The sequence below is a fragment of the Sorex fumeus genome, unplaced genomic scaffold, assembly GCF_029834395.1.
Source record: "Sorex fumeus unplaced genomic scaffold, SorFum_2.1 ptg000008l, whole genome shotgun sequence".
In the NCBI taxonomy this organism is placed as follows: domain Eukaryota; kingdom Metazoa; phylum Chordata; class Mammalia; order Eulipotyphla; family Soricidae; genus Sorex; species Sorex fumeus.
Window position 1 is genome coordinate 23331803 of NW_026606065.1, and position 12289 is coordinate 23344091.

At 44.9% G+C, this 12289-nt stretch overlaps 1 protein-coding gene across 1 annotated transcript; it reads right to left on the reverse strand.

The window, feature by feature from the left end:
• Window positions 1–5845: 5845 nt before the first annotated feature.
• On the reverse strand, window positions 5846–8671 carry LOC130017929 (uncharacterized). The gene is made up of 2 exons (XM_056108709.1): window positions 8164–8671; window positions 5846–6450 (listed from the first exon to the last, which is right to left on the reverse strand). The coding sequence occupies exons 1-2, from the start codon at window positions 8669–8671 to the stop codon at window positions 5846–5848; spliced, it is 1113 nt and encodes a 370-aa protein (XP_055964684.1).
• Window positions 8672–12289: the final 3618 nt, after the last annotated feature.

The following is a 12289-nucleotide window of genomic DNA, read 5'->3' on the forward strand; positions in this document are numbered from 1 at the left end:
AATGGACACAGACTCAGGTGATCAATGCTGCCCTCTGGCACCATGCAACCCCTTTTCTGAAAATGCAGGAGACACGCAAGGCCTTCCTTCCCACATGTATGCACAGAACACAGAAAGTAAGACCAGCCCTGACTACCATATTTACTCCAATGCTGCCGAGCGAAACCTTCATTCCAATGTGGGTTTTGTGGGTTAAACCTTCGTCTTTTCTGTGGTGCTGTTCAGGAAGAAAACTGTTCTCTCTAGATTGCATGTTTATATTTTATTTGGGGGACACACTGTTGGTCCTCAGGGCTTACTCGTGGTCCTGCACTTAGGGATCACTCTGCATGGCTCAGGAACGCATGACTCAAACCCAGAGAAGCCTGAACAAGGTGAGGTACAGCTCTGAATGCGAGGCAGGAGGAAGTGGGCAGGAGGAAGCTTATTTTACATTCTTGTGCACAGCCAAGCCCTATGCTAACCCCAGGCCTTGTCTGTGTTCCAACGATTGATTTCCTCTTCTGCATAGCGCATGTCCTGTGAGGCTTTACTCCAGCCCAGATAAACAACTGCTCTTTCTTCTGCTTATTTCTGAGGACACTTATAGGTGAGGGTATAAGATGAATTGTTGAGGGGAGAAGGTGGAAATAATGTTTCAGAACAAATTCAATCAAAATGTGAGAATCTGCTCCGACGTGCTTCAGGGTCTAAATCAAGCAGTGATGACTTGAATTGGAAGTACTTAGTCCTTTGCACAAAACAGAGTTAACCGAAGCCCAAAGTGGTGAGCCGATGGCTTAGAATAGCTGAGTGGAAGTGGTTGGCTTAGCTCTGGTCTTGAAAGACAGCAATGGCCAAACACCCACTGTCACCATCCAAACTGGAAAGAAAAACAAAGCACTGTGATTCAAGGCAGAGTCTGAGCAAGTGTGGTCTTGGAAAGAGGCACTGTGCCTCAGAAACTGGAATAGGGCATCACTCAGCAGATGTCTCTGCGTATCACTTCTAAGAAGCCACAAGAGCACAAGTGGGGGCAAGTGATTCCTGAGAAGAATGAGGTAGCGAGCTATGCCGTCACAATGCTCCAGCTCTGTGGAGATTTTTAAAAGTATATTTGCAATTTAATGCAACATGGAGGGAACTGAAAGATAGCACGTTAAATGAAATAAGAGAAGGACAAACACAGGATGATGTTACTTATATGTGGTATTTAGAGTAACTGGATAAGGAAACAGGATGGTTGGGGGGGAGGGGCGCTACAGGGAGGGAGCACTAGATCACCCTTGGCCCCAGTATAGGGAAGAGAAGGAAAGAAATAGAGTGAAGGGGAAGGGGAGAGAAGAGAGATGAGAAGCAACCAGGGTAAGGATCTAGGAAACCCAGGGACATCGGTGATGTTAAAGAACAATAGAGCTAAATATCTAAACCACAGTCAATGCCAGCGAAATCGTGAGACCCAAACCTTAACTACCTAATTTAAAAGCAGCTGAAGGAGGGCAGGGGGTGTAGGAAAGGGAATCTTGGGACACTGGTGGCAGGAAGTTGACACTGGTGGTAGGATTGGTGATGGAATGCTGTACATCTAAAAGTCAACCATGAATAAGTTTGTAATTCATAATGCTTTAATAAAATTTTAAAGAAAAATAAAGTGTATTTGGGCTGGAAGATAGTCCAGCAGCCCAGCTCTTGGCACCATATGTCTTTGGGCATCTCTAGGGCCTGCACTAGAGACCCCAGATCTGTCGGGGCGGCGGCCTAGGAACTCCCAGGTCTGTTGAGGAGTCCCACGTACCTCCAGCTCTGTCAGAGTGGTTCAGGGTTCCCCCACACCTCAGGGCACATACAACTCAGCACCCTCAAGCCCTGAGCTGAGCCCAGTTTACTGGTAATCATTAGGGGGGGACCCCTGCATCCCCAGAGCACAATTTGGGAGCCTCCACTGCCACCCCCACAAAGAAAAGGCATATTTGCTAAAATAATGAATCTGCCTTTCTAAAGAGTGATGATAACTACAAAAGCACAGGAAGCAAAAACAGCCTGATCATAGAGGACACAACTACACAAAGCTAAATAAATGCATCACACATAAAGTCACGCGTGGACACACCTGGGACACAAATGCACCAACCGGAATGGTGGGGATTATGCATAAAAGATGAATGTGTGCATATCAATTAATTTCACAAATAAATGAGCATATTACATAGCACAGTGGGTAGGGCATTTGCCTTTCATGCTGCCGACCCAGGTTCAATTCCTCTGCCCCTCTCAGAGAGCCCAGTAAGCTAACGAGAGTATCTCGCCCGCACGGCAAAGCCTGGCAAGCTCCCCGTGACCTATTCAATATGCAAAAAACAGTAACAACAAGTCTCACAATTTGTTGTGAGACAATACTGGTGCCCACTCAAGCAAATCGATGAACAGCGGGAGGACCGTGATCGTGACCGTGACCGTGAAGTGACTGAAATCCAGCAGTTCATCCCAACTAAGTGAAGCTGCCTTCCTTCTGTTTCTGTCTTCCTTTATTCTTGCTCCAAGTTCTGCCTTCCTGCCCATGGTCCTTCCCCTTCTCTGTGTCCACCAATACAAAATCATCACTGTGTCCCCCAAAGAAGCTTCCACACAAAATAGGGGTGCTTGAGTAATGTGAGCATTTTTCCTAAATATAGGAAATGGTCAAAATAGTTTATTTTCCTCAACCTCTTTGGGCTGGTTCTGGTTCGTTGCCTTCTGGAATTCAGTCGAGGAACAAAGCCTTACATCATGCTCAAGAGGAGAGAGCAACTGCCTGGGGAATGTTTGGAGAACTGAACTGGAGAAACTTTGCTTTGATCTTAGCGGCTCTCTGTCAATTCACAGAGTAACTGTTTGAGTACTGGAAGCGTTAAACTCAGGAGGACAAAGAGAGTGAGAAAGACGGGAATGAACAGACAAGCAGAACATCAGCGTGTCCACGGAACCTTCTCCACACTTTCCTGAAGGAATGCCTTGAGGATTCCCTGAAGAATAAGGAATGACTTGCTGATTTCCTTAAGGATTTCCAGGACCGGAAAGATAGCACATGGGTAAAGGCATATGCCTCACATGTGGCTGGCCCAGGTTCAATCCCAGCACTGCATAGCCCTCCAAGTGCTGCCAAGAGTGATTTCTAAGCACAGAGTTAGGAGAAATCCATGAGCACAAGTGTGGCCCCCAAACAAAAAAACAATAAACACTCATTTGTCAGACAGGCTCTCATCAGTTCCCAAATAAGAAAGTAATTCCACAGTCCCGACTCAGAGCAAGCACCCACCGGGGAAAGGTTAGGACCTCTATCCCCTTTTCATGGAACTCTAGGGACTTTCACCAATAAAATTAAGAAAATTAAATTTAGAAGTAGAAACACTTGCTGTCTTCTGACGCATTTCATGGTGAATACTTTTTATCCTTGATGCTTCTAGCCCAAATAGCATCGTATAAAGAATTCTCTAATTGGTACACTCTTAATGATTATTCTCGGAGTAGAAAAATAATCCCACCTTGTCTCTTTATCTTTCCTTTTTGTGCAACAAGAATCTTGGCTTTTTCTCGCACTGGCCCAATACTCATGTTCACTGCAAGGCCTGTCCCCATCTGTACAGGACACAATGCATCATTGTCCGAGGACTACCTACATCAATCTCGTCTGGGAGAAAAAGAGCTTTTGCCACATACAAAAAATAACTCTGCTCAGATTGACCACTTTAATCACTTGGTTAAGTAGAGTGCACTGGGCAGTAGTACATTTTTTACACTCGCAGGGGACAGAATGATGTGTAATTAGGCATTTAAAAGCGACTGTTAACTTATACAGACCTCTTCACAAATGGCTTTTCTACCAGCTCAGTGATCTGAAACTCCAATTAGTTTCAATTCACACTTATTATCTGTCCCTCGTTAAAGCACTTAGTTCAGAATCTAAATCCCTTCCCATTCAAAAAAGTGTTGATGCTTTACTACGGATAAGAAGCACATATAGTTTCTGGTGTTCTTTGAAAAGAACAGCTTGCATAATATCTTTCTTTGCGTTTTCCTTTTTAATTATCCAGGCATACCTTGCAGCTTCTCCTGGAAATGTCTTTTTGCTGAGACCAATGTTCTTGCTTTCAGTCTGGTGGCTTCCCAAGGCACCCATGAGGACCATGCAGTGGTTTCTCTTCTGCTGCTGCTGCTGCCTGCACCAGCTGCAGCTGTTTGGGACTGACAGGACCCCAAGGCCATGCTGCTGGGACCCCTTTGTAAGCTCTCCACGGAGCTTCTTTCCAGCCAACCCTGGTCACAGGCCCTGAGGGATGGTCCCACTCACCCAGAAGTTCAGCTTTAAACAAAAAAAAATACTGAAAAAAAAAATGCATCAAAAACAGCAAGGAAGAGGGTGTTAGAATTTTCCAGAGGCAAAGAACCAAAACAGAGGAGAAGAGCAGATGACAGAGAGCTGAGAAGGTGATTCACTGACATAAATATGTTAGGTATGTAAGTAGATAATGGGTAGGTAGGCGTAGCTTGATGGTTGGGTGGTTCATGATGATAGAGACATGGAACAGGTGATAGAGGGGCATAGAGATGGATGAAAGATCAGTGTTAAAAGAGATGCAGAAGTACATCAACGGAGGATACGTATCTTATTCTTATGGATAAGAAAGATGATACAGGCATGTGTGCACCGTTGGATGATTGTTAGATAAACATCAATAGAGAAATGATTGGGGCTGAAGTGATAGCACAGCAGGTAGGGCGTTTGCCTTGCACGCAGCCAACCCGGATTCGATTCCCAGCATCCCATATGGCCCCCCCGAGCACGGCCAGGAGTAATTCCTGAGTGTATGAGCCAGGAATAACCCCTGTGCATCGCCGGGTGTGACCCAAAAAGCAAAAAAAAAAAAAAAAAGAATAGAGAAATGATTGATAAATGATAGACATGCAGATCAGATAGATGAGTGTGATAGATGATATTAAGGAATCAGCCCCCGAGATCATGGGAACTGGTTAATATAAAATTCATGCGTGGGGTTTTCAGACTAGGAATTCAGGGTCAAGTTCACGTAGTTTGCATTTGAAGTCCACAGGATGGCAGGCTGAGCATCAGGGAAGGTTTTCTACCATTGCCAGCTGGGGGAAAGTTCTCTTTTCATTAAGCCACAGTCTTCCCTAGTTTGGCTCTTGTACTAGGCACAGCAATGAGCTTCGGTGCATATATGCCCTTTCGGATGAATGTTTCTGCGTCTGGAAGATAGGTGCTGAAAAGTGATGTCTCTGGGTTGGCCAGTAGTTCTGTTACTGTGTTTTAAAGTGGATCTCCATGTTGTTTTCCCTCGAGGCAGCCTACTGATGTCCCCCCAACAGTGGATGGAGGTTTCTTCCTCACCACAACCTTGGCAACAAGGGCTGTTCCCAGTCTTTTGAGTAGGTACCATTCTCACTGGCATAAGATTCATTGTTGTTTTAGAGTCTTATTTGCCTATTCATGACACAACTGAGTTGGGGGCAAGGCAATGAAATGGAGGGGTGGGGCTGGAGCTATAGCACAGCAGGTAGGGCGTTTGCCTCAAATGTGGCTGACCTGGATTCAATCCCTGGAGTCCCATATGGTCCCCCCCAGTACCGCCAGGAGTAATTCCTGAGTGCAGACCCAGGAGTAACTCCTGAGTATCCCTAGGTGTGACCCAAAAAGAAAAAAAAAAAAGAAAGGGAGGGGCATTGGGGTCCTTGGTGTTGGGAGATGAGTATAGAGGTGATGGGTGTGGTGTGGGGATTTTGCGCATGGGTAACTCTGAGCAGTATTGGAAATCACGGACTCTCAGTCAGTTTTATAAATCACTTAATCACTTAATCACTTAACTTCCCGTTAGTCATCGATTTGCTCGAGCGGGCGCCAGTAACGTCTCCATTTGTCCCTGTCGCGTGCTAGTGTAGCCCAGTGGCATCTGTTCTCTCCGGGAACATGAAGGGCCTCAAACCGATCGTTCATGATCTTGACAAAGAAGTCTGACCATCTGGTAGGTGGGCGGCCACGCGGTCTTCTGACATCCCGTGGAATCCAGTCAGTAACAGCTCTAGTCCAACGGTCGTCTTTAAATCTCATTACGTGACCAGCCCATCTGATTTTCGACACCTTGGCAAATGAGACAGCGTCCCTGATCCTTGATCGTCGACGGATGTCAGAACTCCGGATTCTTTCTCTCATTTGAGTGAAACGTGATATTCCAAGCATAGCTCTTTCTATTCTTCTTTGGGAGACCTGAATAGCGTTCTCATCTTGTTTGCGTAGGGCCCAGGTCTCTGAGGCATATGTTAATGCAGGAAGAACAGTGGAATCAAAGAGATGTGCCCGGAGCCGGAGGTTCTTCGTCCTCTTAGCTATTTCTTCGACGTTCTTGAAGGCGTTCCAAGCCACTCTCTTCCTCCTGCGCAGCTCGGGTGCCAGGTCATTTGTCATGTTGACCTCTCGACCTAGGTACACATAGCTGTTGCATTCAGAGATGGTCGTTCCGTTGAGAGCGAATGGGGCGTCAGGAATGAGGCTGTTTCTCATAAACATTGTCTTCGTAAGATTCAGCTGTAGTCCTACCTTTCCACACTCACGGTCAAAGTCGGCCAGCATTTGTGCCGCTTGGCTGATGTTTGGTGTTATTAAAACAATGTCATCAGCAAAGCGGAGGTGGTGTAGTTGCCGACCATCTATCTTCACTCCCATTCCTTCCCATTCCAGTCGTTGCATGATGTTCTCGAGGGTAGCACTGAAGAGTTTCGGTGAAATGGTATCACCCTGCCGAACTCCTCTCTTGACATCAACGATCACTTCTTTGTAGAATGGTGAGATCCTGGTAGTGAATCCGCAATAGAGCTCACGGAGGATCCTGATGTATTGGGCTTGAATGCCCTGATTGGCTAGGGCTTCAATGACCGCTTACATCTCAACAGAATCAAAGGCCTTCTTTAAATCAATGAACGTTAAACAGAGCGGCATCTTGAACTCCCGAGAAACCTCAGTGAGCTTGGTTATTGTGTGGATATGGTCGATGGTGCTGAATCCTTTGCGGAACCCTGCTTGCTCGCATGGTTGTCCTTCATCTAGTGTTCTGCCAATCCTATTTAGGATGACTCGAGTGAACAACTTGTAGATGACAGACAATAGGCAGATCGGGCGATAGTTGCCAATGTCATGGATGTCTCCCTTCTTGAACAGTAGTACGGTCCTGCTGGTTTTCCGTTGGGACGGAACCTTGCATTCAGACAGGTAGCGAGTGAAGAGCCGAGCCAGTGTATTGATGAGTACTGACGGCAGGTTCTTCAGGTGTTCAGGTCTGACCTTGTCTGGGCCGGGTGCTGTTTGTTTCTTTACCGACAAAATGGCGTGTCGGATTTCGGAAGGGAGAACGTTGGGAACGACATATCCATCCTGTGGAATTTGGTATGTCGGCAAGTGGACATGGCTATCGAAGAGATTTGAGTAGAAGTCATGGATAATCTTCTCCATTGCCGTTCTGGAGGATGTGATGGATCCATCAGGACGTCGGAGGGCAGTCATCTTGGTCTTATAGTTGGCGAAGGACAGGCGGGCCTTACGAATACTTTTCCCGGCTTCTGCCGCATCTACCAGTACCTCTGCTCTTCTCTCTTTGAGGTCTTCCTTGATCACATCTCTGCACTGCTTTGCGAGCTCGGACGTTAGCTTGCGGTTGCCTGAGGCATGCGCCAAACTACAATGGCGAATTAGCTCAAGAGTTTTCGAAGATAGGCAATTTTTTGTGGCTATCTCTCTCTTGGCGTTCCTCACACATTCATGGAGGTGCTGAACCAGTCGATCGTATTCCTCGTCAATGTTGTCAACAATAGCATCTTCCCATGTTGCCGCAACAGTATCAAAGAGTTCCCAGTTGGTGGTCATTCTGGGAGTTCTCTTTTTGAACTTTGCAGCCCTTTCTCCCCGCTCTATGAGGTAGAATTTTGCACGAAGGAGACGGTGGTCCGATTCCGTTCAAAATTTTGGGACAACAGCGACATCAGTCAGGCAAAACCGTCGATTGAATATGATGTGGTCTATTTCATTGTGGAATCGTCCACCAGGAGACTCCCATGTCCATCGTTTAGATTCTGCCTTCTGGAACTGTGAGTTACCATGAATGGTCTTGGTCGACATGATGAACTCAGACAGTTTCTCACCCTCTTCGTTCCATTCTAGGCCATGGGTCCCGATGTGAAGTTCTTCAGCTGATCTTCTTGGTCCTATCTTGGCATTAAAATCACCCACAATGATCTTGTAGAAGGTGTGGTCTTCTTTATAGAACTTCTCTAGCTCCATGTAGAACTTCTCGATTTCTCTTTCATCATAATGAGATGTTGGTGCGTAGACAACGAAGATAGAAACTGCAGGCAGTGAGTCACATCTATTCAAATGTAAACATCCGATTCGGGTTGTTAGGCATTCGAATGAATCAATGCTCTTGGCCAAGTTTGTGTTGACAAGGACACCGACGCCTCCAACACCTCTTTTATCGCATGTTCCAAAGAACAATTCTTCTCCAGTGTCGAAAACGGCATGGTGAGATTCGTGCCTTCTTGTCTCGGTCAGACCAATGATGTCGTACGTGATCATTCGCGCTTGTCCCATCAGGTCCTCGATGGATGCATCTGATGCTAGCGTACGTGCATTGAAAGTACAGACGATCATTTTTGTCTTCCTTCGTTGTGGCAGCCTAGGTCGGCCTTGAGATTTTATAAAGAAGAAATTTTAAAAGAAGAGTTTTATAAAGAAGAAATTTTAAAAGCCACAGTCTTTTCTCAGAAGACTAAAACCTCCAGCTGTGGATTTGCAGCCACACTTTGAAAGGGGGTGGGGCCATTCATTTTCTGGAAGGGAAAGGGCATGGAAGCCAAATGGTAGGAGGCCACAAATAAGGTACTTACGGCTGACGATTGATAGCTCACTGTGCATCAAACCTAGAGAAAATCGTAAACCAATACTACTTCAACCAAAAGCAATAAAATACAAAATAAACATCCATCTCATCTTGATAAACACCTTCTCTTCAATGTCAGACAGGTACTGACACATACCGTGGCCATAGGCTCATCAAGATGTAAATCAAATTAGCCCCCACGGGAAGACTCCAACATTCTTAAGACTTGGGCCTCAGGTCCCTCACATGGTTCTTGTAAGGAAATAAATGGTCTGAAAAGTGTGTCTAGAACAAGAACCATTTTAGTTAATAAAATTGTACGTCTTTTCTTACTGAAGGATTAGTCACAAATAGCAGACAAAACAGACATAAGTCACTTTTTGAGCCAATCAAGCTTAAATTTAGATTTCAGTCCTACCATCCTGCATTTGAACATATGCTGCCTGACAATCCACTGTCCACTATCCTCCCGTTGTTCATCGATTTGCTCAAGCAGGCCCAGTAATATCTCCATTGTGAGACTTGTTACTGTGTTTGGCATACTGAATATGTCACGGGTAGCTTGCTAGACTTTGCCATGCAGGCGAGATACTCTCGGCAGCTTGCCAGGCTCTCGGAGAGAGAGGCAGAGAATTCGAACCCGGCTCAGCTGGGTTGGCCATGCACAAGGCAAACGCCCTACCGCTGTGCTATCACTCCAGCTGCCTGACAGTAAGGTGGGTATTTTCCAATCAATTCTGCACTGGGGGGCCAGGAGGTTTGGGTCTTGAAAGTATGTATGGAAAAACACAGACCTCACTGAGGTAACGTACACATCCCCAAAATCCAGCAAAATTGCTCAGTACCAGGCAGATAATTTACTAATGTTCAGTGGATGTGGGACCATCAGAGACAAGTTATGTCCCTCAATTGCGACTCTGAATTTGTCCCTTGACCTCTCAACCTCAATTTTCTTTCTAGAAGATAGAAAATTTGGACAAAATTACTTTAATAGTTCTTCCAATTTCAAATTGGGATCTATTAGGATTCATGTGTTCTTCCTGAATGGTTTATACTCATTATGGAGTATTTGATGCTGATTAAGTCAAATGTTTTAACCATACTAATGCATAAAAGTAATCTGACATTTCAAGACTAAAAAAGATTTTACTTGTACTGGGCGCCAGGTCACATAGTGTAATAAGTATTTATATCAACTCCAACAATGAAATTAGTTAATAATTCTATTTTTTATTATCTCTTCAAACTTTTTCTTCAATTTGGCATCAGCTATTTTTCTTTGACAGTATCTAATGTAATATTTATTAGACCCATTTTTTCTATGATTTAATACACTTCAGTGGACTACTCCTCTCATAGGGATTAATGGTCCATATTATAGCAACTTTTGATCAGTTTAGTTTCTTCTGGTTTTAACTGCTTGATCTTTGCTTCTAAAACTACCAGCTACATTACAGAGTAATATTTAAAACAGTTATTTTCAGAAACAAAATTCAATAGTAATCTAGAAGTTATAAAAGAAGCAATTGTCTTCATAGATGAATGAGTAAACTAGCCAAGAGTGACAAGGAACTATTCCAGTGACTTCATGCTTTCTCATTCATCATTCTGGACCTCACCAGTGCCTGGGACGGGCCCTCCACATCTATGGAATATTAAAAGTAGGCCAGAAGACTGTAGAAAATTTGCACAAGAAAAGGCAGAAGAAAAAGAAGAAAAAAGCATCCAGGTAATGACTTCCCAACCATGGACCCAGCCTAATAGTCATTTAACAAACACTGCTCCAAGGTGGTGGACTCTGAGCCACTAACAATAAATAGAAGCAAAGCAGGACAGAGAGACAGATTCCTGCCATCACCAAGATGGATCCCTGCTCAACAACGCTCTCCTTGCAAGGGCGCAGAAAGACAGCAAAAAGGGTGCCTTGATGACACAGGAAGAAGAAACAGAGGGTTTTCTCTTTACAGAATAACTTACTTGGTGTTATATTAAATGCTCAGAGATTCTTCAGTAACCAGCTCATCATTTTCCCCCCTTAAAATAAAGAATTTGATTCATTGTTCTCACCTGAGCATGCATCAATACAACGCCCAAATGATTGACAGTTGGTGGAGTGGCTGTGGGTGCCATGCTTCCTAAGGAACTCCTAGGGCCTAGCTGAGGTGAAGAGATGATTTGAAAGGACCAGAGTCATTCTAGCAGGCGTGGGTGCAGGGTCAGGCTCTCCTCCAAGGGTGGATCCCGGGTGGAAGGTAGGGGAGGTATTAAGTCCTTGCATCCCTTGATCTTCAGTCTATAGATATATTCATGCACTTATTTGAGACTGTTTTATCCTCTTCTTCATTGTCATGTAAATTAGTGTCCCCCAAAAGATTTTTAGGAAAAACGTAATTGAGACAAAGTCTTCATAAATACCGTGTCAAAGAGAGTAAAGTAAAGGCCCTCCCGTTGATCATCGATTTGCTCGAGAGGGCCCAGTAACGTCTCCATTGGAGACTTTGTTGTTACTGTGTCTGGCATATCGAATACGTCACGGGGAGCTTGCCAGGCCCTGCCGTGCGGGCGAGATACTCTCAGTAGCGTGCCGGGCTCTCCGAGAGGGGCAGAGGAATCGAACTCGGGTCAGCCATGTTGGCTGTGTGCAAGGCAAACGCCCTACCGCTGTGCTATCGCTCTAGCCAGTCTTCATAAATACCGTGTCAAAGAGAGATAAAAGCTAAACTGGCCCGTTGAAACAGGTACTGAATACATGAATAAAAGATTTGGTAGGAAATTGACTGGAATTACTGGTTAGAATCAGGCTTGGAAGTTTCTAGTGATTTGGAATTATTTGTGCTGCTCAGCAATCACTGAGGAGGCCCTGCTGTTTGCTAAAGGAGCAGGAGAAGGCAGAGGAAGCCCAGGGAGAGGGCAACAAAAGCCCTTCCCAGGGATGGGGACTCAAATGGGCTCAAACTTGGTCAAACTTGGCTGAGTGTGCCGCGAGTGACCTGGAAACTTTGGACTCTCAGATTCCACAAAGCACAGACTTCTAATTAGATCTACAGCACTTTGCAACAGTTCCCTACTGAAAATACAATTTTTATCTCTCATAAACATTCACTAAATGACTTAACGGGTAACTTTCAATCTCTGCTACTCATCCCATTGTCGACTTGAAAATTGATAACTCATTATCAGAACATTAAATGACCCACCTCTTCCCATGGAGTTTTAATAACAAAAGAAACCTAAGCTTAGAAAAACACATCATAAACTTCACATTGCCTGGAAGCTTTTTAGCAGAGAGAATATCGAAGCATATAATCTGTGGGCTGTCGCTCTACGGTGCTCATCTCTGAAATGAGGACTGTTTCCCGAATGATTTTCTTACGCACAAGGATCCTGCA

Coding starts and splice junctions, on each gene's coding strand:
- LOC130017929 (XM_056108709.1), bottom strand. CDS start 8,671: ATGATCGTCTGTACTTTCAATGCACGTACGCTAGCATCAGATGCATCC. Junction 6,451..8,163: donor CCTAGAATGGAACGAAGAGG/GTGAGAAACTGT, acceptor ATGTGTACCTAG/GTCGAGAGGTCAACATGACA.